Source organism: Cynoglossus semilaevis, chromosome 3 (assembly GCF_000523025.1).
Source record: "Cynoglossus semilaevis isolate Cse_v1.0 chromosome 3, Cse_v1.0, whole genome shotgun sequence".
In the NCBI taxonomy this organism is placed as follows: Eukaryota; Metazoa; Chordata; class Actinopteri; order Pleuronectiformes; family Cynoglossidae; genus Cynoglossus; species Cynoglossus semilaevis.
Window position 1 is genome coordinate 7,222,521 of NC_024309.1, and position 25,768 is coordinate 7,248,288.

General features: G+C 42.3%; 2 protein-coding genes across 7 annotated transcripts in view; one reads left to right on the forward strand and one right to left on the reverse strand.

The window, feature by feature from the left end:
• Window positions 1-18,533, forward strand: part of arhgap29a (Rho GTPase activating protein 29a) — a 31,815-nt gene extending 13,282 nt beyond the window's left edge. For 2 of the 5 annotated variants that reach the window (XM_025054721.1, XM_025054722.1), the window contains exons 3-22: window positions 4,030-4,173; window positions 6,385-6,481; window positions 7,049-7,121; window positions 7,547-7,607; window positions 8,201-8,347; window positions 9,191-9,255; window positions 9,340-9,450; window positions 9,542-9,622; window positions 10,161-10,343; window positions 10,518-10,655; window positions 10,741-10,931; window positions 12,059-12,345; window positions 13,950-14,048; window positions 14,139-14,299; window positions 14,625-14,813; window positions 15,244-15,381; window positions 15,478-15,713; window positions 15,796-16,111; window positions 16,221-16,329; window positions 16,821-18,533. In XM_025054721.1, coding sequence (XP_024910489.1) covers window positions 4,030-4,173; window positions 6,385-6,481; window positions 7,049-7,121; window positions 7,547-7,607; window positions 8,201-8,347; window positions 9,191-9,255; window positions 9,340-9,450; window positions 9,542-9,622; window positions 10,161-10,343; window positions 10,518-10,655; window positions 10,741-10,931; window positions 12,059-12,345; window positions 13,950-14,048; window positions 14,139-14,299; window positions 14,625-14,813; window positions 15,244-15,381; window positions 15,478-15,713; window positions 15,796-16,111; window positions 16,221-16,329; window positions 16,821-17,773 — 3,779 coding nt within the window. In that variant the 3' untranslated portion in view covers window positions 17,774-18,533. Of the gene's footprint in view, window positions 1-1,881; window positions 2,126-4,029; window positions 4,174-5,353; window positions 5,696-6,384; window positions 6,482-7,048; window positions 7,122-7,546; window positions 7,608-8,200; window positions 8,348-9,190; window positions 9,256-9,339; window positions 9,451-9,541; window positions 9,623-10,160; window positions 10,344-10,517; window positions 10,656-10,740; window positions 10,932-12,058; window positions 12,346-13,949; window positions 14,049-14,138; window positions 14,300-14,624; window positions 14,814-14,901; window positions 15,040-15,243; window positions 15,382-15,477; window positions 15,714-15,795; window positions 16,112-16,220; window positions 16,330-16,820 lie in introns of those variants that run through there. The other 3 variants (XM_025054723.1, XM_008307714.3, XM_025054725.1) reach the window with 3 other exon arrangements.
• The window catches only part of mkxa (mohawk homeobox a), a 1,121,182-nt gene that overhangs the window by 318,650 nt on the left and 776,764 nt on the right, over window positions 1-25,768 (reverse strand). The gene's annotated exons all lie outside the window — the stretch shown is intronic.

Consider the following 25,768-nt stretch of genomic DNA (forward strand, 5'->3'; position numbering starts at 1 on the left):
CCCTCCCTCTCCCGTTTTTTCGGCTGCTGCTGAAGGACTGTTTATTTTGAGTGGAATGTCAGAAGTTGCCGTTTAATAAGACAGTGATGCCTTCACTGTCCTAGGGGGAAAAGCAGCACGGTGGGCGTCCAGAGTGTGTTGACGTCTGTCAGTCACAGCTGGGACTCAACTTCAAAAACACAGTTTTAAAGACAAACTTTTGGTTTTTATAATTTATTTCTTTTCCTTCCAGACTCAGGACAACCAGCTTCTTCTGTCGTGACCTTTTGACCCCCCTCCCAACCCCAGCATATTCTAATGTTTTAAAGTATATGTTTTTATATACAGATATAACCTGTATATGTGTGTAAATATATGTACATATATGTTCTTGGAAACAATCCATTTCTATTAGAAAAATAAATATTAGAAAGAACTCACAGTACAAATAAAATAAAAATATATTTATAAAAAATGAATACTTCCTAGAAAAGTCCTTATTTTTCCCTCTAACTCTGAACAGTATTTAGCCAGTAGGGGGAGCCTCAGAAAGACTGACCTGTTTACAGCAGGTACACGACCAGTTTCCCTCCTGGTATTTACTGTGGGAACCTGGTCAACGCAGGTCAAAGGTCAAATCTTTTTTATGATAAAGAAATTGCTTTGACAAAGAATGGCTTATGTGGCATCTACACGCACGTACGTGCACACGTTTCCTGTGTGACTTGGAGGGTCTCTGGTATTTGAACAGATGTGGACAGACTGAGCGCGCTCAGATCTCCCCCTGACCCGAACGTGCACTTCCTGCAGCGAAAGCTAACACCCAGAGAGAACAATCTCTGTCTGTACACCCAATCACACACACACACACACCCCCCCCCGCCCCCTTTTTCCTCCTCCCCATCAGTCCTTACAATCCTCCCACCTCCAGCCATCTCACATGGACAAAGACACACACACACACACACGCACTCTCCTACTCCGGTCCCTTTCCCGTGAAAAGTGAAAAGCTGCCGCTGTGATTTATTGTTCCATAAATGCTTCATGTGGCAGGCCCCTGAGTCGACCATCCCTCTGTTTGCTAGTGGCCCCAAGGACAACGGTGAGTTCCCGGCCAGTCAAACAACTCTTCAAAAACTGTGTGGCCCTCCATGGAATGACAAAAGTGCCTTCCCAGTGACTTCCTTGTCCTTGTTTTTTTCAACAGCTTCACCAGAAGCTGAAATATCATCGGTGATTCTCCAACCAGGTTGGACTTGTGGGAACTCTGTTTTCCCTTTGTCTCCTTTATTGAATGGCCGTTGAGGGGGTTAAATAATCAGTCCCTGTACATTATCCTGTCTCCCGCTGGGCGGGTGGACGCAACAATAATGTCTGGCTAATTAGCGCCCATTTAGAATTTACCAATGGGCCGCACGGCCACCGCCAAGAGTGAAGACCCTCTGTCTTGTGGCCCTTCGTGGTTGAAGCTCGTCTTTATTGAACCCCCGGGCCTGACGCCTTTAGGACTCAGTTGCTCAGTCGGTGAATTGGGAGAGCAATGGGCCATGTGGGGAAGATACGGGCCACATAATGCCCATACTGTATATGGGATCCAAACAGACCAGGGCCAATTAAAGGCTTAAGGGGTGAAGCTACTGGTTGTCCACTTTGACCTTTATCAAACCTCTGGGCTAGGGTCCCACAGTGAGAAATAAGGGGCCCTTGTCTGTGTGACAAGTCATTTTTAACTATTTAAAATACTTGCGTACTATGCGTGTAGAAAAGTATACTGAGTTGCTGTCTGTAATTGGCTTACACTCGTAGTTCCTTGGGATTTTTTTTTTTTTTTTTTACCTCTGGGTACTTTGGAAAAGTGGGTTTCACAGCGATGCATAGGACTCTCCAGATAGGCCCCGTGGAGTAACCTTGGGCAAGCAGTTGCGCATTTTGGCAGGAGAGTATTTTGAAAGTAGATTATTTGTGTGTATTTTTAACATTTTAAAAAATGGGTCACAAAGGTGTGACTTTTTGTTCACAAAATGTGTTTGGTTTTCACATGCACGTTGTTGCGCCTGACCTAGATTTCCATTGGTGCTACGCCAACCGTTGTTGATGTCAACATACCAGGAGCCCAGTGTGTGTTCCCCCTCGGCTCAGTTTGACAGTTACGTTCTAATACACGGCTGCGTACACTATTACCTTTTTAAATGTGTTTTTCTTCATATTTCCGTCCTTCTGTTTTGTTGGAGCGTTGCTGTCTGTGCCTCGTTTGTCTGTGAAACACGTCACCTGCTGTCATTGGCTTGATTTCCAGGTTAGGATTATAATGGCACCCACACACAAAACTAGAATTATCAGTTTGTCCCTCTCGAAAAAAAAGAGGGCTGACTGGTAAAAGAAAAAAAAAATGTCAGCTAAAGTCTTCCTGATCCCCTCGTCTATAAAGGGCTTATCAACGGGTGATGGTCAGCAAAAAAAAAAAAAAAAAAAAAACAGGCCTTGACAACCTGTTTTTATACTCGTCTGATGAGCTTGTTGTTCCTTTACTGCAATCTGGAAACGAGATCTGAAAAGATTTTTTTTTGTTAGATCGTACACGTGTGACATTGACTGCAAACTAAATGCTCATAAATGTCTGCCCTGCATTTGTGTAATCGCACGGTGGAAACTGGAACTGGATGAATTAGTCTGATGTGTTCTGTTCTTAATTACATAATTATTATTCACATTTCCGAGCTGCGTTCCTGACGTCGACTCTGACCTTGCCAGAAGCACATTATTAAATTAGTATTAGTACCTGGTGCATTTTGTCCTCTTGCAAAGATTAATTACTCGCTGTTGCCCTGTTGTATTTGTTCGGCTAGACTCGCCCAATTTGCAGGAAACAAGAGATGGGTTGTTTTTGTTTATGCGCTACACTGCTATTATAATATCTTTTTTTTTTTTTTAAATCCGCAGTATGCTCCGGCCTGCCTGAGCTTACCATTAGTGGTTACAGTGTTGACTATAGCTGCTGTGAATAGATGGCTGGGCTCTGACATTGCTGCCATGGTCACCCTTTCAGCCAACAAAGCTGGAATGTCCTGTAGTAATCCTGTTGCCTGTGAGGTTGCACTATTCGTTTCAAGCAGGGATTTCAAAAAAAACAGCCCGTTGTAGGAGTGGAGTGATCAGGTCATCGGGACATCATTTTAGAAAAGTCTTTTTTTTTTTTACATACTACATATGTGTCATAACAGACCTACACCTATATGTTGTATTATGGGTCATATGTTAACAAGGCTAATGGATGATGTAGTAGCTGTCAATGAGATCTTTGAGCTCGATTGGTGACATTTTATAGCGGAAGTCATGCCATCGGACTGTAAAGGGATGACCTCGCTTACGTAACGTTCACACACTGAGAAATAGTGCTGAATTACATATACTGTATGACAGTCATTATGGGCTTAATGATAGCCATAGTAGCTACTGTCTGAGTCGTTCCTTCACGATTGAATCGGACAATTTCAACATGTGATCTGATCTGGACTCATCTCTGTGTTTTTGTTGACTCTTGTTGAAAAGTTCCTTATGTTTTATGGGTTGGGGGGGGTAATTGTAGTAAAATTGCTATCTTGCATTCTTTTAAATGTAGGGTTACATCAGTGTCAGAAGTATGTGCTGATCCAGCAATCCTATAACGTGTATTGGTTTGTAAAAAAAGAAGAAAAAAAAAAGCGACCTTGTGACCTTATTTTGGCATCACAAATTTCTGGCGACATTTTAGTAGCCGTCCCACCCCAGATTTTTTTTTATTTATATATTTTTAAAATATAAATAAATATATATATATAAATAAATACATTTATATATATAAATATTAAATATTGTTATTTTTTAAAATACATTTCTAGACACTTCAGACGACCACTTGAATTCTAGGCGACCCAAATGTGGGGTCGCGACCCCCAGGTTGAAAAACACCGCTTCATTGTCCCTGGGGATGTATTCATTAACTTGACGATCCAGCCACACTCCGGCTTGCTGTACTTCAGACGACATTATAAAATTCCTGTCACTTTCCAGAGCACCAGGACTGCCTGCACCATGTGGTCCACGAGCGCCTCGGGAAGCTGCTGCGAGTCCTGAAGGCCATCATCAACAAACACCAGAGCCTGAACTCGGTGGACATCCTCAGTACAGCTGGAACAGTCATTGCCTCGGTCAAAGGTGAGGAGGGAAGACCAGCTCTTCCTAACTGAACTGCTTTCCCGCATTACAAACTCCGTTCCTTCTTTGGTCTGCTTTCTGTTTCTGCTTCTGCACTCCCCTCCCCTTCTCCCCCCCCCCTTTCAGTCTTGAAGGTTTTACTATTATTCCCACATCGCTGTTTTCACAAGAGTACTGCGGCTCTTAAGGCTTCACTCAAGTGTCCAGCTTACATTATGATGCCATTTAAACCGAGTACACAGAGTGGGTTTTGGCAGCGGGGAGACACTGTCTTTCTGCGGTTTTTCAGCCAATCCAGATGGGAGGACACGGAGGAGTTTTCCTCACCCTCTTATTGTTGGAGATTATGATCTGACAGACGGGTCAATTCTTAACTTGGCAAGCTCACGAAAAAAAATCCCTGGAGTACACTTTGTCTCTATTTGAATTGGAGGGAGGGGCCACCGAGGGGGTCTGCGCAGCTTAGGAAAGTGACATCAAGCATTAAGTGAATCTGTTTTTGACTTTCTAAAGAACAGTATACAGTAAAAGTTCATTTTTTATACAAATATTATAGTAATATTTTATAGTAAAATTGACATAAATATTTTAATACTGTGCAGGAAAGCGTGCAGTATTGCTTTTCTGCCACAAGGGGGCCAGAATTGCTCATTTTGAGCAAGTGACAATTTTCTTTTTTGTACAATACTTATCTGAAGTTTTGGGACCTCGCACTGCTCAAATTTTTTTTATTTATTTTACTTTGTTATATTTTATGCAGTTTTTTTTTTTTTTAACCTCGCACTGCTCAAATTGTTTTTATTGTTTTTACTTTGTTATATTTTATGCAGGTTTTTTTTTTTTAACAAAAAAACGAAACGACATGGTTTGTGTTATATTACCATTATTGGGACACCGAGTCCCAATAATGGTATGTACAACGTTTCTCTATCGGGCGAGGCTTCATGTCCATTTACGTGTCTTCGTACCTCCTCGGTAAAAGAACAGAAGTTCCTCGTCGACCTGGACTCTGCAGCGAGCGTCGCAGCTGACCAGTTTCTTTGAAACAATACCATTTCTTTCCAGTGATGTAACTTCCATGTTTGGACTGCTGCTTGGGGCCTGACCAAGTACTGGCATTGTGTTCCAGCAAGTTTCAGGATGTCCTGTTGGGGGGGGGGGGGGGGGCCTAGGGCCTGGACTGGACTGGACGGGAGTGTAGATACGGAGGCACAAGACAGTTGTGGTGGATACAGTAGCCGTTCAAGGCTGCGGAGAACGTCGTGCATTGGATTGAGCTTTGACTTTTTTAAAACAACATTTTTTTATTTTTTTATTTTTCCAACCGTTTCCTGCGTGCTGTGGTTAAAGACGTCTTTGTTCGAAAGCAGGACCGATTTCTGGGATGGGTTTTAATTATTATCTCTGAAAAGGACTAACCCTTTTTGGGGGAGATTTAGTTCGGACAGGAAGTGAATGACTTGGTTAGTCTGAAGTGTACGTGATTCCGAACCATTAAAAGGATCGAGAAGCGTGCTTTTGGGTGAGTATTTCAAATGTTTAAATGCAACGTTTGTTTTTGTTTTGATTTTTTTTTATCAATGTCATATAGCTACTAAACAAGCCGATCAATATTCCTTTACTGCTGGTACGTGTGTGTTATCTTCACTCTTATGTGACATCACTGGTGATAGGCTTTTGATTTATGTCAAGGTAGCTTGTTCAAAGGACAAGTTGACGACCGCCTCCCGTTATTGCCAAGGGAGCTCCGTAACGTCAGGAAGTTTACGGTAAAGGCTGATTAGAGCTGTACTTACAGCGGCGTTTCTTCCACTCTGTCATCACCGTGTTGAGACCTACAACAGGAAACCACTGCTTTTCCAGATTACAGCCAAATACATACCCTCCTCCCCCCCCCATGGCGGCCCCTTCTGCTTATCTACGCTGATTCAATGTATACAGTTGTTTTTGGAACCTGGCGAGTGCCTGCGCTTTTCAGATAGGAACAAACTCTTTTCGCTCTCCGGCGTGATTTAGGGAAGAAACCATGACTCAGACTCAGTCTTTCTTTGACTCCGCACTTGACGTCATGCGCAGGATGATGAATCACGCCGCTGGATCGGCGCCTCAATCGCAGGATGTGTTTAGTGCGCGGGGTTTATGCTTGCCCCTAAATCTTTGCTCCTCTTTGTTTTCTCTCTCTCTCTCTCTCTCTCTCTGGCTACTCCACAGAGGTGAATTTCAAGGAAGTAAACGACGAGAACAAACAGGAGCTTTTCCGGGACATCTACGGTGCCATCGACACATTGGCATTCACCTTTGGCAATGTGTGAGTACCAGTTCAGTGCCGTGACTTCAAGGCTTTGGTTCTCGGTGTTGAAGTGCGACCCTGATTGACAGGCTTTTACTGCCACATCAGTGACTTCAGAAATCATAATCACAGCCCGAGCTGATAGAAGAGTCATAAAACCGCAGTCGGTGATGATTCCAATTACTGGTAAATAGAAGAACGAGGAGAACGGCAGTTATACATTTTTATGACAGTAATCCCGATGATGTCATCATGTTAGTATTTAGATAAGTAAAAAAAAAAAAAAAAGTGGTGATGTCATCATAATAGTATTTAGATATGTAAAAAAAAAATGTTTTTAAACGTTTGACTTTTCATGTTGTAAACCCATGCTAAAAATAAAGATAATAATGTACTTTATTATTTATTATCTTTATTATTACTCTTTATTGTTTATTATCTATTATTATTATTATTAATTTCCTAGCCTGGGATCAATAAAGTACACCCATCCATCCATGTTTAATCCAATTCATAACTCCCAGCCTGTCTTAACTGAGCCTGTTGGCTGGTATTTCTTTTTTTCTTTTTTTTTTCCCTCTACAGAGTTTCTGACTTCCTTATGGGAGATGTAGAGAATGGATCATTGTTGGGGCTGTCCCTGACTAAAAGAAGCAGGGTAAGAAAAGCAGAATATTTTACATTTCATTCCGTGCGATATCCTACTCTTTTTGGCTCTAAAATGTTCTAAAAATTGTGCCTTTGTGATAACCTCAAGGAGTTCAAGGTTAAGGTGACCTGCCTTTGTGTAGTGTAAAATTAAAAAAAAAAAAAAAAAAAACACAAGGTTTTCCAGTTCGTTCCTGCAGTGCTACTGCCGATTTTTGTAAACAATGATTTATTTCGAGGTCTTGTTGTTTTCCTTTTTCCTGTGCCTGGTTTTGTACGCGGGCCGGTGGAGGAAGTCGGCGTTCTGATAAGGCACATTTTAAGAACGTGTCCAGGATGTGCTGCATTCTGAATCAGTTCCTTTCTTTTCGATTTGTATTTGAATTTTTATTCTTATTCTTATTCTTTTTTTTTTTTATCTGTTCACTTCGACAGTCGTTCGAGAACCTCTCGGTGGAATCTGAAGGATCTGGTCCTGAGAAAGATGATCCGCCGGGTAAGACGGATCAGTGTGACACACAGCTACTGTACTCTGGCGCTGCTCTGTGCAAAGAGTTCTGTGAGGGGAACTTATCCCTCTAATTTGTTAGGAGGAGGGGGGGAAAAAAATCTTGTCTTGTGGTTCTGCTTCGTCATTCTGGTTTATGGCCTTGTCTGTGTTACAAGAAGAAACCCATACGGAGCTACCACATTATATACGCTGATTTATAGGGATCTCAGATGTTAGCTTTTTGCTAATATTCGGTAGCCGATACTGTTCAAACACTTAATTTCCGATTCCGATATCAACCGATACCGATATATGCAGCCATTTTTCCCCCCACATTCAGGTAAACGCTTAGGGCCCGAAACGCAATTCCAGCATAAGCAAAAAGCAAAACCAGGCATTGCGTTATCGGGTTTTCGTTATTAGAGGGAAAACCGATAACGATTCTTACATTTACTAATATCAGTCGGCCGATATTATCGGACACCCCTACTGATTTACACGTTTATCAGTTATTGTCTGTTATTGTAGCAATGCTAACCGCTGGTACTACAGTCAGTCAACCGATGGTAACGATATTTAATCTGCCGTGTTTTTCATAGGGCCTTCTCCGCCACTTCGGGTTGAAGAGGTGGACAGCACTTTGCAGCGGCAGGACAACGGCGTGGAGTCTGCGCTGCTTTACGCCAAGGCCTGGTCCAAGTACACCAAAGAGCTGCTGGCATGGGTGGAAAAGCGTCTCAATATGGGTAAGTCGGCGCCGAGGTGGACGCAGCGCGGCGCTTAATGGCGCCTCCTGTGGCAGAATTTGTGCATTGCATTTTTTTTCTGAGTCGATAGACGTTATTTGTAAACTCCTGGGAAACATGATGCGAGACGACCCCAAAAAAAAAATGTTGTGACCCACCTGAGGGTCGCGACCCAGTCTTTGGGAAACAGTGGAATCAATTATTTTTTTCTTTTAAATAGATAAAATTCCATTAATTGTATTTTTCTTTTTTTTGTACTTTACAAAGTATTTTACACAGTTTTTAAACTGTCTTGTATATCGCTGAAGAAAAATTGAGTTTTTTTTGTGGGTTTTTTGTTTGTTTTTTGTGTTTTATCAGTAACCTAAAATCAACTTGAAGTTTTTTTTGTGGGTTTTTTTTGTTTGTTTTTTGTTTTTTATCAGTAACCTAAAATCAACTTGAAACAACTGACGTCTTATCCGCACTCGAGGTTGAATGTGCACTGTGAGAGCTTTTGTTCAGTACACTGTGTAATTATACTTAGTCACTCGGTGACACACACAGAGCCTTGAGTTTGGCTGTGCAGGGCATTTATCATCGGGCAAACAGCTGTTGTTTACCTGTCCACTCCATTTCTCGACACACTTTGTCGAGCTCTTTGATCGCTGGGAGGTTGATACCGTAAGAAGTCACACGTCAAGCCCTTTTTGGTCGGTTGTGTGTATTTTGGAACGTTTCAACACTTCGACGCGGTGTAAATATTTGCTCACGGCTAAATTGCAATTTAAAGGTAAAAGGCTGTAATTATGAAGATGATGTGAAGCCACCGTGTCAATAAAATGTGGTCGGACTTGTGTTTAGATATCGAATGTGCAAAGAGCTACGCCAAAATGGCCGAGTCCGCCAAGACGCTCGCGAGTCAGCAGGTGAGTGCACGTTAGCTCGATTCAAATTTACTGCCATTTCAGAATCGGTACGACAACTTTTTTTTCCCTCTTTTTATTATAAAGGAATTCATGCCTTTCCGAGAGATCTACATGACTGCTTTCAGGAACGACACTGAGTACAGCCAGTTGGTACTACAAACTGCAAACATACTCCAGAGCTACAAATTTATGCAGGTACTCCAGAGAGAACACTTCGTCTTTATTTATGAATGTTGTTTTAAATTTGAATTGGAACTTACTGTCTGTTTTTCCGTCTGTTGTGCAGCCTCTCCTGGCCCGGAAGAATGAGTTGGACAAACTGCGGAAAGAGGTCAAGGATCAGTGGCAGAGGGAGCAAAAGAAGATGGTGGGTTGAGTTTCACGATAATAATATGCGATTTTAGCCGCCCTCAGTTTAACGGGTAAAATTAGAAAAAAAGTTTAGTATAAAATTATGAATTAGGTTGTATATTAAAAAAAAAAATGTTTTGTATAAAATTATGAATTAGGTTGTATATACGGCTAGGTGGTGCTATACGCGGAAGGCGTCTTCGTTTACATTCGCTGATTGCACGCCGTACAGTGGATGGTACAGTACATTCACTCGTTTATGTTGTTATTTTCGGGAACTTTTTGCCCTTCGGTATGACTCCCAGGCGTAAGTCAGACTCCTGATGTTTTTATTTGTCCTTGGATACGATGTTAGCTCTGTGTTAGCGTAGGTGAGTGACATTGGTACTACTCATAGACCAATACTGTAAAGATGACTCAACTAATGCTAACAGTCAGTTTTGTTAAAAGGCTACTCCAAGCCAATCGGAAACAGTCAGTCCCGTTCTGTCCCCGCTTGATTTATTTCCCGGCCCTTAATGTGTTGTGCGTAATTGTTGTTGTTGCATCAATAGAATGAAGCCGACAGTGCACTGAGGAAGGCTCGGCTGCTGCAGGTCCAGCGGCAAGAGGAGCACGAGAAAGCCAAGGTTTCGACCAGCCGTTTGGAGGAGGAGCAGATCGGAGGCGGAGGAGGAGCAGCGGCAGCGAAGCAGCTGGAAAAGAGGCGCAGACTGGGGGAGGAGGCCCTGCAGAAGGTACGGCAAATTAGTTTTTTTTTTTTTTTTTTGCTTGAATTCCATAGAAAGTCGTGTCTTTTTTCAGTTTTTAAACAGCAGCGATTGAAGCTAAATTAGCATTAGCATTCATCAAACTCCTTAGGAAGTAAAACTGCACGGAATTAAAAGAAAGTTTTTTGGTTTTTTTGACAGGCGGAAGAGGCCAGGGAGCACTGCAAGGCGTGTCAGGTCGATGTTGGAGTAAAAAGGGTGGAACTGGCCAAAACCAAGAGCGTGATCATCACTCAGCTCCGCGAGATGGTTTCTCAGTGTGACCTCACCCTCAAGGCAGTACGTTGAGACAAAGTGGTGACAAAAAAAAATCAATAATCAATAATAAAGCATGTATAAATAAAATTCCTTTTTGCTTCTCTAGGTGACGGTCAATTGGTTCCAGCTCCAACAGGCGCAGGTCGTCTCTCTCCCCGTCAACCACCAGAGTCTGTGTGAAAACGCCAAGTTGTACGAGCCTGGCCAGCGCTACATCGACTTCGTCCGCAGTCTGCCCGCCGACGTGCCTTCTCTGGACTCCCTCTCGTTTGATTCACCCGTTTCACAAGGCATAGGGTGAGGCACCGGAAAGATGTGGTTGTCGCCGTTACCGTCCGCTGTAACTGCGTTGGTCACTTCCTGTCAATCAAATCCGATCCGATCAGAGAATCCGCTTTGAGATGAGTCTGACGGTGTGGGGTTTGTTTACGTTGTCAGATTTTTATCACAGCTAGATAACACCCTCCCTCCTCCCTGAGGAGGAATCACTAACAGCCTGGTTTTATGACATCATCTTGTAGCTCATTTGTTTAATTTGTATTGCAAAGTTCTGGGATGTTAAACCGCCGCTCCTCTTTTCCGAGGCAGGAGAGACGGCACTCGACTGTAAACAAAGCGGTTGTAAACTCAGCGGACCTCAGCGCAGAGGTGGGAGTGACCTTGTTTTGGAAACGGTAAAACAATTGGGCTAGTCGGGGGCTTCCTGCGGAAATGACCGCAGTCACGGGAGAGAGGACCTGTGGGGGGCGGGGAGTGGGGAGTGGGCTTAGCCTCGGTTTTTACTGAACCTCCCTCTGTCATGAGTTTCCCAGAAAAATTTTTTTCTTTTTTTTAATCACCAAAAGATTAACAAAAAAAACGTTGTTACATATATATTTTTGTGCCGTTCTCTTAGTGGAATATTTTGATTGTATGTTTTCTCCTTTGAAGAGTTTTGTTGACACAGATTTGTGGTCTCTCACACACACACACTTCTTTGTCCTCACCCGGTTTTCTCCCCCACCTCTGATCCCTCTGATCAAAAGAGTTCAGCGGGGAAGAGAGGAAATGAAACACACAAACACACACACACACACTTCAAAGGGTTAAATTTAGAGCACTGACCTATATACGATATAGAACCAGATGATACGGGACAATTTTAATAACAATGCATTAGCATTGTTTACAACCGCGGTCGTTAACTCTGAGCCAATTAATCATCATTACTATCTGACGAACTGCTCATAATACCCTGAGCTCATAATACCGAAATCATCCAGGAAATGAAATTAAAGATGTAGTATTAGCTACATTAGCAAATGATTGCTAATAACTGTTATTTTTCAAACGGAACGGTGTGAAACACTAAAGATTGAAGTCTAAATTAAAATTTCATTTCATTTCCCAATCGTAATGATGGATCCACCATTTTGTGTCCGCAGGTTGCCGTTCACAAAGCGGGCGCTGAGCGGCTGCAACAGCAACGGGTCGCAGGTGTCCGCGGCCTCCGACTTCCTGGGTGTGGACGACGTGGACAGTCCCACCAATGCTCATCACAGCAGGAGTTCAGAGCGACGCTGCAACGGCAGCGCAGACCTCCAAGGTCGAGTCCAAGCTTCTTTTCGCCCCTGGGCCACAGCCAGCCAAAGTGGAGGGATGTGCAGCGATTCCGAAAGCGCCGGAGGAAGCAGCGAGTCCCGATCCATGGACTCTCCCACAGCTAGTCCAGGTAGGCCGCAGCGATTACTACGCGTGCGTTTTGAACAACCTCTGCAACTCAGCTCATTGAAGCCTCTTTGTCTTAATATGTCAATACAATATTTGATTATATCATCAACCCACAATGCACCTGCAAGTCGCCGAAATGATAAGTATCCATCAGTTTAACGTATGCGCGAATCGGTCCGCGTAAACGCTGGCATGCTGAAAGGTAGAACTTGTTTCCTCCTCATGTTACGAGGGCTGTACCGGTCGTCAACCCCAGAGCGATTACTCAACAATGTCCCTAATACCTGTTGGGTGTGCATATTTTACAGTATGAACTTGATGTTCATCCAACATTCGTTGGCATGTGTTCTCGAAGCACCAGCCTCTCTCTTCTTTGTCGAACGTTATCCGACTGTAATTGAGTAGATTAGATTAGATTAGAATGAAAAAAAAAAAACATGGCCTGAACTATGCAACACAAACTTCTGTAGTGGTTCCATTCTCAAGTTTCCTGATGGTACCTGAACGTGAAAAGTTTGGGTAGCGTGTAGCTTCAAAACTCGACAGCCAGGGGTGTCAAACTCATTTTCACCGGGGGCCACATCAGCAGTACAGTTCCTGTTGAAGGGCCGGTTTTAAACGGAACACTGTATAGATCAGGGGTCCTCAACCCCCGGTTCGCGGACCAGTACCAGTCCAGAGGTCATTGAAAAAAAAGTTCCATTTACTTTCTTTTTTTGACGATAATCTGGCAATATTTAAGTCAAAAATAAGTCATTCAGACTTTGATACAAACAGAATAGAGTCTGGTATAGATGTAGCTCCTCCATAACAGACGAATACATGTCTCTGCAATTGATTATTATTATATTCAAGCTACAAATATTGTTTATTGCTGTGTAATAATAAAAAAAACTTTTAAAAAACCCTTTTAATTCCTTAAGTTAAGAAAGCTGCATGGAATTTACTAAATGCTTTTTAGGCACTGGCTGGCCACACAAAACGGCTACGTGGGCTGCATTTGGCACCCTTGCCTTGAGGTCGATACATGCGATCCACCTTCCCCCTACCCATCTGCAATAACTCCATGCCCCTTAAGAGGACCCTGCCCCCCAAGTTGAACCAACATTTGGGTTTTCACTCCTTGTCATGATGTTGGTTTCTGAAGTTTTGTGTATCATTTAAGTCTAAATATTTTAGTGTTTAGCATTACCTTTTGTAATTCTAAAAACACCTTCCTTTCGGAGACTGTTCTTGGTTTGAGGAAGTTACAAGTTAAATTCAGTACTGCCCACGGGTGTTCCCTCCCCCCCCCGGGCGTGAACGACGTCTTAATCTCTGTGTGAATGCTCGTCCTGATTGACGCGTTACAAAGGCAACTGCAGTGTCGAACTAGGATCCATTGCAAAATCATTGATCAGTCAATAGACGTGTAAATCACCGAGGGATGCACCGCTATTGGTTGAGGACAGTCGGTCCGGTTGTCAACCAATAGGCAGCTAGTATTAAAATACCCAAAAGGTTCTGTGTAAATGTGAATAAAAGCACGAGACGGCGCGGTTGTCCGCGGAGGTAGCTGCAGTACGAAGATGTGGACTCACTTTTTGGTGCTGTTTTACTGTTCAGGAGACTTCAAGAGGAGACTACCCAGAACGCCATCCACTGGTACCATGTCCTCCGCTGATGACCTAGATGAGAGAGAGCCCACCTCCCCATCTGATCACTGTAGGTCCCCTTTTTAAATCAACCTCAATCTTCATTATTTGATTTTTTTTTAAAAAATGTAATGCCTCTCTTTCTTTCTTCTCTACGCAGGCTTGAATGACGTCATAGAGACGGCCAGTTCTCCGGGGCCCTTTAGAAACACCCAGATGTCCAGGGCTGCTCAGACCCACCGGCTGAGGAAGCTGAGGGCGCCCTCTAAGTGTCGAGAGTGCGACGGGCTGGTGGTGTTCCAAGGTGCTGAATGCGAGGAGGTAACTTTGGTTTCTTGTTGGGCCAGAAATTTTTGAATTTATCATCCACGGTGCGTTTAAGGTCCGAGAAACTGGTCTCAGAAAACTGAAACTGGACCTTCGAGCGCTTCGCGTTGCTGTGTGTTTTTAGATGCGATTCCTTTCTATATTAGGTCATTTGACCTGACGAGAGAATAACAAAAACACTGCATGAACCAAAATGTAGACTAGATAAGAATTTGTGGACGTTCCAAAAGTACTATTCCCATATTTGTTCATACTCATTCGAGGCATCTTTTATTTCACATTTCTGTTGTTTCTAAGATCGCTCTCTGTTTGTGTTCAGTGTTCCCTGGCCTGCCACAAGAAGTGCTTGGAAACGTTGGCCATCCAGTGCGGTCACAAGAAGCTGCAGGGGAGGCTTCATCTTTTCGGCATCGACTTCACGCAGGCGGCAAAAAACAGCCAGGACGGCGTCCCCTTCATCATTCGAAAGTGCACGTCGGAAATCGAGAACAGAGCCCTGAGCATGAAGGTACCGTCGGTCACGTGACTTCAAGGAACTTTTCTTCGTCTCATTTTGTCATGTCTTGATCGTCCTATTTTGTCCCTGTGCCCTGAAGGGGATCTACCGCGTGAATGGCGCCAAGTCCCGGGTGGAGAAGCTGTGTCAGGCGTTTGAGAACGGGAAGGACCTGGTGGAGCTGTCCGACCTTTACCCCCACGACATCAGCAATGTGCTCAAACTCTACCTGCGACAGGTAGGCTTCTACCGCACGACTTTGTATTGTAAAAAAAAAAAAAAAAACCCCCCGCCTAGTTGTTAACCCTTCCCCTTCTTTCCTTTCCCTCCCAGAACAGAGCCCTGAGCATGAAGGTACCGTCGGTCACGTGACTTCAAGGAACTTTTCTTCGTCTCATTTTGTCATGTCTTGATCGTCCTATTTTGTCCCTGTGCCCTGAAGGGGATCTACCGCGTGAATGGCGCCAAGTCCCGGGTGGAAAAGTTGTGTCAGGCGTTTGAGAACGGGAAGGACCTGGTGGAGCTGTCCGACCTTTACCCCCACGACATCAGCAATGTGCTCAAACTCTACCTGCGACAGGTAGGCTTCTACCGCACGACTTTGTATTGTAAAAAAAAAAAAAAAACTCCCAGTCTACGTTGTAATCCTTCCTCATGTCTCGATTTCCCTCGGCAGCTCCCGGAGCCGCTCATCCAGTTCCGCTTCTACAACGAACTCATCGGTTTGGCCAAGGAAACCCAGAGTGTAATCGTGGAGGAACTGGAGGCGCTGCGACTCAGCCCGACCCCGGTGCCCCCGGCCCAGAACAGCATCGAGATGAACCGGGTCCTCCTCAAGATGAAGGACCTGCTGAAGAAGCTGCCGCCAACTCATTACAAGACGCTGCAATTCCTAATAGAACATCTGCATCGGTAGGTTTTTTTTTTTATGTTAAGGTTTCCCATGTCTGGTCAGCCCCGGTTACAATCTGACTTCTTCTCGTCTTCTCTCCAGGGTGACAGAAAAGTCCGAAGAGAACAAAATGACGGCCAGCAACCTGGGGATTATATTTGGGCCCACGCTGATCAAGCCGAGGCACGCGGATGCCGAAGTTTCTCTCTCTTCCCTGGTGGATTATCCCTACCAGGCTCTGATCGTGGAACTCCTGATCAGACACTACGAGATGGTCTTCGACACCCCGCTCAGTCCCCTCAGCTGCACCTCACCCACCGAGGGCGATATCCACATCAGGCATGAGACACGGTTCACCTATCAGGAGAAGGAGCAGCTGCTGAGCAGGCACTCCAAGTCGCTGGGAGACATCAAAGAGGTAATAGGATTTGAGGTTTGGAGAAAATCGATGGAAGTAAAAAGAAAATGAAAATTAAAAAAAAAAATCACGCAGAGTTTGATTGTTCATTTGCTCACTCCCATTACAGCAAACCTCCAAGGTGTATAAGAGGCACTCGTCTGTCATTCCTTCTTCCCACTTACTGGCGGAGGTCGAGGAAACTCCTCCAGTTCTTCGTGGAAGTGATTTTGAAGCAGGTCAGTATTGTTACAAACCTTATGTCGGAGTTTCGTTCCGTTACGATGCAGCGGAACTTACATACGTACTGTACCTACGTCGCTCACCTACGCTAATGCAGTGGTAACATCATAATTTAGGACGTGAAAACATCAGAAAAGTCTGACTTACGCCTGGGAGCCGTAATGAAGGGCAAAAAGTGCCCAACAAACGACGCAAATCAAAATAAGTAAATCTAGCGCAATCCGATGTATGTATATAACCAGCCATTGAAAACAAAGATGTCCTCCGCGTACATCACCGACCGAGTGACGATGTAATCATCCATTCCGCTCGCTCCGCAACGAGTTCCGATTGTTGTTTTAACGCAGGAATCCCTTGTATTCTACGTAGGATTTAATAATAACCAGACGATTTTATGGTCAAATCTTATCTTCTTTTTTTAATTTTTTTTTTGCAGTTGATGAAGTGGGTTCAGAGTTGATGAATGGGATCCTCATTTTTTTTCCAGTTGATGAAATGGGTTCAGAGTTGATGAATGGGATCCTGTCATCGAGTGTCCCAGATGGCCCCGTGACCGCGGAGAGAGGGCTGTGTCGATCGCAGCACATCACCGTCGCCAAGGTCCAGCTTCGTCACCATCGCAACAAACTCTCCTCCCGGCCAGTGAGCCTGCCGGCCGAGCGGATACTCGGCATCGGCAAGGTCGAAGAGAACAACAACCGCAACATCACTCACCAAGGGCTCCAGAAAGGGGGCGCTTTTACCGAGTCCATCGAGGAAGTGGACGAAGGTGAAAGCGCAAAAGTGCGCGCGGCTTCCCATAATCGGAGAACGTTCATCGACACGCAGACGTTACGCAGGACTTGGGACAAACAGTACAAACTCAGCGTTGCCTCCAGGACTGCGAAATCGTTGGCGACGTCACCCGCGGACGGCACAGCCGGGGACGCGGCGATCTTATCGACGTCAGTGCCGTCGGCTCTGTCTCACGAAACTTCGAGCGGCACCATCAGAACCATCTACCCCAACAGACCTTACACTGTTGCGGTGCGACCCAGCAGAACTTTAAGGAGGGATGACAACGTCACCAAGTACGGCACCGTTTCCACAGCCTTCAGGGCCCCCAGGACGCTGCAGCCCCCTCCGGGAACATTCTACAAGCCACCTTCGAGGAGTAAAGCCAAAGCGTTGCCCAACTCCGCGTCGACTAACAGTGCCGAGGAGGAGGAGGAAGATGATGAAGAGGAAGAGGACGACGAAGCGGAGGAGTTGGGTATCGAGATAGAAGTATCTGTGGATGAGCCCGCCGAGGAAGACCACGAAGGCGCACAGGAGCCCATGTCTCTGTCGCCGAGCTCCAGCCCGGAGGACCTGGACCAGATCAAGGCCAAACCCGTCTACCAGAGACTACGGTCCAGGCGACTCCTGGAGGTGGAAAACCGAGAAGCCCATTTTGTGTGAACGGCGTTGAAATGCGAAGTGTGTCTCGTACGTTGCCAGAATAACACGACATGGACGATTTGCACACGTGCTGAAAAAAAAAAGACGCACTTAAATGTACATGTGAAACTGATTTTTTTTTTTCCCGTACACACAAAATTCACCAGCACATTGTGGCAACCTTTGGAATATTTATATATATATATATATATTTTTTTTTTTTTACACTGTGCAATTACTTCTTTTTTGGGGGAATATTTTGTATAAAGATCTTACATTTTCATTATAAATACCACACGTGTTCAAACGCCAAAATGTAGTTTTGTTTTAAACTACGTCGCAGAAAAGAAGTCTGGCGCACTTACATCGATTTGCTCCCTCGAACTTCGAGAAAGTGTTAAGCTGTTACCTGAATGGCATCATATTTTTTATGTTTATGTTTGTATAAAACACTTAAAGAATTATCTTGTAGCATAATGAACACCGCTACTGGCTTTTGCTAAAGTAGTCGTTGTACCAGTTGCGGACGTTGTACAGTCGTTGTCGAACTGATTTTGAAAGTGTCCAAAAAAAAAAAAAGCGACATTTTCGATCTTTTTTCTTTTTCAATAGCCAAAGTTTTCGTTTTTTTATTCTTGTTTTAAAAGAGCTTCTTCAATTGGTAACTTAAATCACAAAGGTTCGTTGTAATAAGCCAATGCAGGATTTATTTAAATCGTATCTGTTTTTCATGCTAAGGTTGACGGAATGTTAAAAGGTCAATGTAAAAAAAAAAAAAAAACAGGTACATGGAAAGTGAAAAAAAACTTTTTTTTTTGTAATTTATCAAAATATTATGGCAACCTTCAATACTGTCTCTGTGTGTGTGTTTGATTTACACTATACATATACATATTACAAACAGCCCATCTTTTTCCATTTGTTTTCATGCAAAAAGTACATAAGATAAATCTTCATATTTAATGAAATATAATTTTATAAAACATTTCCTGAATATGAGGTGATTGTGTATTTTTTTTATTATTTTCAAACTTAATAAAGTGGGCCAGATTGAAACCCCAAGTGGGCCGGTTTTGGCCCATGGGCTGCATGTTTGACACCCCTGGGTTAGATAGTCATGTACAGTTTATGATATAGATGATACATTTCAGAAATCACCTTAAAGCTGTTAAATGTGAAAATATATATCTCATGGCAGTGAGAATCAACAGGTGGCCTGCGGGCCGAATCCAGCCCGCAACTAGAGCCCCAGTTCTCTGGTCATTCGTGAACCTCCAATCAAAGTCCTCGACACAATCAACATTTGAATAAAACAGAACTAAAATACAGACCTTAAAGACTGCGATAAGATTAAAAATTACAATGATGTTTTTATGTGTGGTCCCTGGCCTCATGTCGGTAAATGGTGATTCATGACTTGACTAGGAACAGGCAGGACATTTCTGCCTTCAGGCCACTTTTCCAACCAAGCCGTGCCTTCTGCAGGAATCCCACCATTGATCCAAGGAATTTTAACGCCAACAACTGTTGTTTTCAGAACTCCACCTACGGTGAATCTCCTGGTCTGTTGCCCAACTGCAACAACCTACTGTGAGCCTAACGCTACGAGTATTTATACAAAAGTAGCAAATCCTTTATTTTATTGATTTATTTTTGAAAAAAAAAGATTTTTTTTTTTTTTCAAACAGGGCCCAAAGCATAGCAACTTTTAAACAGAAACAGCAACTATTTGTTTTTATTAGTTTCCTTTTTCTAATTAGCTCGGATGCCTTTTCGTCGTATGAGGTCATGTGACCTGATGCAGTTAAAATACACTTCACTACCAGACCTGCCATAAACCCTGACCATACACAGCACCTGTTATGATGAAAATTCCTTTTTCAGCGGCTATAGTCTATAGTCCTTGGCGGTGGAACGAACAAAAAAGAATTAAATAAAAATCACATTTTTGTCTAATGGAATATAAATAGAGTCATAAATGGTGGGATTACTGATAATTACTGATAAAAGTCTCAGTTTATATTATTTATGTATTATAGTGTAGGCCACATGATATATATATATATATATATATATATATGATATATGTATATCATATATGTAGATAATGAGGCCCATTCATCTTTTTATTCCGGCCCACCAAACTTTCACAGATCATATAATTTATTTATATTATCAATAATACACAGATCATATAATGTATTTATATTATCAATACACTTCTGTCTTTTTCCCTGCAATACTCACATTCCCCCAATAGATGGCGTGGAAAAATGATAGAAAGTGATAAAAAGCATTTTATGACACTTTTGTGGCCCGCGAGTCAAAAAGTTTGTCCACGTCTGGTCTATACTGTGACATGTGTGCATCTATACATGACCGTACTGGCAAAGAAAATATTTATGACATGATTGGAATAATAAGCTACGTACGGTCCAGCCTGTGAATAGATGTGGACACACGCTCCCATGGAGAAATACAGAAATAGGCCAACGGAGCAGAGAAGACATCCACAGATCCACGTTCCTTCATCAGTTCCCATGAGTCCTGAGAAAGAAAAAAAAAAATGTTTGCAAAGTTATATAACTGGAGGAATTCCCCATCTGCTGCTGTGTTGAGCCACATAATCGCGCCGCCTTTGTGCAACGTCGTCCTGTTTTAGCTCAGTTGTCTTTAATGGCCCGTTTTGAGGTGGCTTGGCCAAAGAAATAATCTGACACGTTTAACCTTTTTATTTTTCATTTTTCTCTTAACCTCCAAATGTTAACAACTTCATTCATGCATAGACAGGCCAGTGGAAACAATGAGACGGAGGTGGAGCGCCTTCATCCAACATCTCTTTCCTTTTAAGATTAGTCACGACTTGCTCAGACCTTTTCCAACCAGATTCTTGACTTCACTGAGTCTATCTATTGCACAATCAGTTGAGGAAATATGTTGCGTTAGACGAAACACAAATGCCTGCGTCTGTTCCTGCAGGACAAGGACGGGAGGTGGAAAAGATCCCGCAGGTTGCCGAAACTCTGACAGCATTCCTTCTAAGAGACGTTCCACCGACAGAAACTGTGGCCTATCCATTAATCAGTGCTGGGATCAGGCCCGAACAGGTATAAACACACGCCTATGATGTGCACGAGAGGCCAAGAAAACATATTACGTCATTGTCACCTCGACCTGTGCCAGAATCACAGCCAGCGTGAAGACTGGCTGTCTGCATCTGCAGGTCTTGCAACAGGGCGGAGCCGCTGACATTCAAAGGTTGTTACGATACGAGTACAATGCAGGGAGTACTCGAGCAAAGTATTGGCCTTGAACACCGTGTTAACCACACCGTGACTCTTGTGGCTTTGATTTAACGCGATGTTTTTTTCCCCGCACCATTTGTAAATATGACGACGGTTGAACCCCGCCATTGACACGTGTAAAGCTATTGCTTTAAAACTTTTTTAGATGTAACTCCAAAAACAGATATTCCGCTAATAAGTGTTTTTCCCTACTGTGGTACAATTTAAAAAAATATATAAAAAATTAAATAATTTTACCAGCTGCACACCCCTGGCGTCCCTAAAGGGGAGCCCGCCCCTCACTTTGAGCACTACTGATTTAACAGGGCATTTTAAAGAGTATATTAAATTAAATATCCTTAGATGACAACTCGTTCTCAATCTGTGAAAATGATTTTCTCAAACTGGTGGTCCGTGGGCAGAATCCGGCCCACAAAACCATCCAATCTGGCCCAAGAGGAAAAATTCTACACCAAGGTGACATTTTGAAGTTCACACTTAGCACTGAATTTAAAAAAAAAGAAGATATTCAGCCTCAAAATTAAGGCCCCTTATAGAATTTTGAAAAAACTTGTCACGGCCTTTGAAATCTAAAGGTGTAAAAAGAACCTTGCACTTTTAATTTTTAATAAAATAGTAAGATGTATCTTTCTTTATGCTGGGATTGATTTGTTCAAAATTTGATCACATCTGGATCGAAGCAGTGAGTTGAAACCGGTCTTTGAAACCTAAAGGTGTAAAAAAAAACTTGCACTTTTAATGTTTAATAAAAAGGTAAGAGGTATCTTTCTTTATGCTGGGATTGATTTGTTCAAAATTTGATCACATCTGGATTGAAGCAACGAGTTGAAACCGGTCTGTTGGGTGACATAAGGCAGTGAGACAGAATGGATAAACAGCTGTCAGTATTTTTTACGAGTTAATGAATCAGACTTGGACAAACAGTTCTCCAACTCCTGCATTTTAGGGAACGTTCTGTCTTTTATTCATCAGGCAATAATACAAAAACAAATCATTTACTGCCAGCAGGTGGGGAAAAAGTTATTTGTAATCACACATAATTACTGTTATATTATTCGAGTTGGTATATAATTTTTTTCTTAACACAGTGAAACTTTCTAATAATTTAAGCTGCTACTGTTTTCACACGCTTTCAACTCTGCGGCTTAAACAATGATGCGGCTATTTTATGGATTTTTACGGGCTAACGTAGTTCATACAGCGAGCGATTTTTTTTCTGCTAGGCTACTGTGCTATGCTAGCGTATATCGCGTATGTCTGTCTGTGAATGGCTGTGTGCGTATGTGCGTGGGGCGCGCGCGAAAGAGAACGGTAGCCGAAAGTTGAGAGCAGTTTGAACCCTGTCATGGTGTAGCGTGAGTTAGTTATACAGGTAAAACACTGTTTTTGTACTGTTGTGCTCGGTGTGGCTGACAATACAGTCCCCAACTTCCCTGTTTCTGTTTACCTCTGCTGCGGACAAGCACAAAGTGAAGAGAATTAGCCCCGGGGCTAATGTTAGCTTTAGCTCTTGAGCAGATAATTAAGTCTCCCCCGTGCATTCCAACTAAGGTAAGAGCTTAAGTGTAATTACCCTAAAGAACATTTATTTAATTAAAAGTAAAATAAAGTCTTTCTGTCTAAATAGTCCGGAAATTACGGTATATTTAATCTGCACACAATCCATGCCTACAAATATAGCTACATTGAGATTATACAAAGAAAAATAATATATTTATTTGTGTATTTTCAGAGTAAATTAACTGGATTGAGTTATTTAAAATAAGTACATTTTTGAATGAAGGACAAAATGAAACCTCAAAGGTTTTGTTGTTCACCAGCTGTCAAATTATGTCCGCTGTAGTGAATTAATAATGAAGGAGACAGTTTTTATCTCCAGGAAGGACACCGCACGGGAACAAAATGAGGGCAACTATGAGACAACAATGCCCGTCCTGTGCTGTGTCTGCATTGAGACATGAACACATGCCAAGTTGTATTCAGTTTGTCTGTCTGTCTGCCTGCCTGTGCTGTGGCAGGGAAACGCAAAGGCTAAAAGACACACACACACACTAGCTTTGTCTTTCTCTCACACACACTGGAATTGGAAGAAATGTCACAGAGGAAGGAAGGATGTCTCCTCTTGGAGTTTTGTGTCTCGACTGTCTTCTGTTTCCTGTGAATGTACAGCCTATTGTCTTGTGTTGCTGAAAGACAGACATCAGGCCACAGACACAGTAGAAGTCCAAAGGAATAAGCCAAGCTCAGCACATATGTACAGAGGTGTATTACCAAAATGGTGTCCTTAGCATCAACACTATAGATTTTGACCAAAGCCGACAATGGTCATGTGACTACTTTCACCTGCACCATATTATTTTGTCACTGGTGTCTTATATGTGAGAGACGTCATTTGTGTCACAGTGCTGAAATGCTTTTCACCTTAACAACAGACAATGTCATATTGTCATATATATATACACACACATATATTTTTATATATTTATAAAGTATATACATACATATACACACATATAAACATATATAAATCAAATATATATGGCAATTTGACATTGTCTGTTTATGTCTGTAAATGTACACAGTCAGTATAGTATATATATATACATACATACATACACACATATGTACATATGTAAATATAAAATAATATATATAAATACATATATATGTGTAAATTGTGTCACAATAAAAATCGTGTTTCATTGAAGTACATTTCGCAGTAATGAGACAATGTTAGATCGTCTTAAACATATATTTATATATATATATATTTGTAACTTTCAGCTTTCACCTGTCCTGGACAACCTCTTTGAAGGCACTGACTTCCATTTGTGGAGTAAGGGTCATCTCCGCCCTGGCAGACAAACTACACAAGGTCAGATGAAACTCACTTAGCCTCGGTGTGACTCAAAAGTTCACCCACTGCTATTTGTAGACAGCAGGAAACCGTTGCTTCCTCCTGCCCGTGTTTTTACGTGAACACAGAGGGGGATATCGTTTGGTGCGTGCGAAGAAGGCTAAATCCAGAGGTTGGTCGGTTGGATGTTTAAAAAACAGGTACAGCAACAGAAACAATAACATTGGCCTTTACAGTAAGAAGCTAAATTTGAAAAAATTAATTAAAGGTTTGTATTTGTGAACGTGTCATTTGTGGTTTACCTCTATTTTGAACTGTCTGTGTACATGTGTAGTAATATTTTTGTTTGTTGTGCACGTTTCCGTGGTTATACTCGGATGTCGCACTGTGCTGCAGTGTAGCACAGAACACCAGCTTTTAAAATGTTTTATTTTTAATTATTGAATTTTACCTTTATCTCAGTATTTGGATAAAGAAGATGTCGGATTGTAATACGATTTTACTTTGTGGTAGAAGTGGAAAAAGTACTTTGTAGTAGAAGTGGAAAAAGTAAAAATACCCATCTAAAAATCTATAAAAATAATAAATATAATAAATAATAATAATAAAAATAAATAAAATAATTAACATTAGTAAAAGTTACTTAGTTACTTTAAATTACGCACATCATTTTTTTTTGTCACAAAAAAACAACAAGTCATTCTCACTGATCATTTATTTTATTATTATAAACTAACTAATGTAATATTAGCTCAGTGGTTCTAGCTCTTTCCATATGTCCTGTGTCCTCTCCAAAGCCTCTCCAGGTCATCACTCTTCCAGAAACATCTGTCCCTTCAGGAAGCTGGTTGCCACTACCGCGTATTTTCCGTTGGATGGAGTGCCCTTTCTCCAGATTCACCTCCTTTAACTGGTGTAAGGATCATAACTACACAGCATTCCTGGGTTTTGCCAGCAGCGCGTCACAGCGTCAGTACACACACATGACAGCAGTGCAGTGATCCACTGAGTCATTTGATTTCTAGATACTGTTTATATTTCGAAATATAGTTGGTGTACTTCATATTTATGTTACACGTATATATACGTGGAAGTTTGACGCTGTTACGTAAATCTGACAAGCATTCATCCATGCTATGATGCTGTGATTGCATAAATGAATTGTGGTTGCCAAAATCATGTCAATAAGAAGTATTGTATAGGGTTGTATAATACTGTATATGTTTCCAGTATTGGAATATTTTTGTCATTATGTAACAGGGTGTGTTTATAGTAAATGTATACTAAGTTAATGAATTAACTTTTCCCCTCATCTCTTTTCTGTAGTAATTGGGTGAAAGAACTGCACTCCGACCCTGTTACTGATTCACCGACTGTCATGTACAACAGGGGTCCTCAACCCCAGGTCAGTGGACCGTACTGGTACTGGTCCATAGGTCATTTGTTACAGAATCGCAGTGGGACACAGTGAAAAAGGTAATTGATTTTTACTAATTTACTTCATTCAACGATAATCTGGCAACATTTCAAATGAATATGCCCAACAGAATGAAGGTTAAAAGATTATTTACTTTCGCAGTAACGGCCCCTACTGGCCAACCGGAACACTTATATACAACGTACTGTAAAATCCCCATGAGGTTGAAGGTACATATTCAAACCTGCTAAAGTATTACAATATTTATCTGTTGTATTTGATCAAAAATACGGCAGCATTTATTTTGGAAGAACTTTCTTTTTTTCTACATGGCGACTTCATTGTTTTCTTCAGATCATGCGCGACTGCACTGAACAAAACTATTTTCAGTTGAATGAGTGTTGCCTTTCCCACATGTCATGTTCAGCAAGGAGATG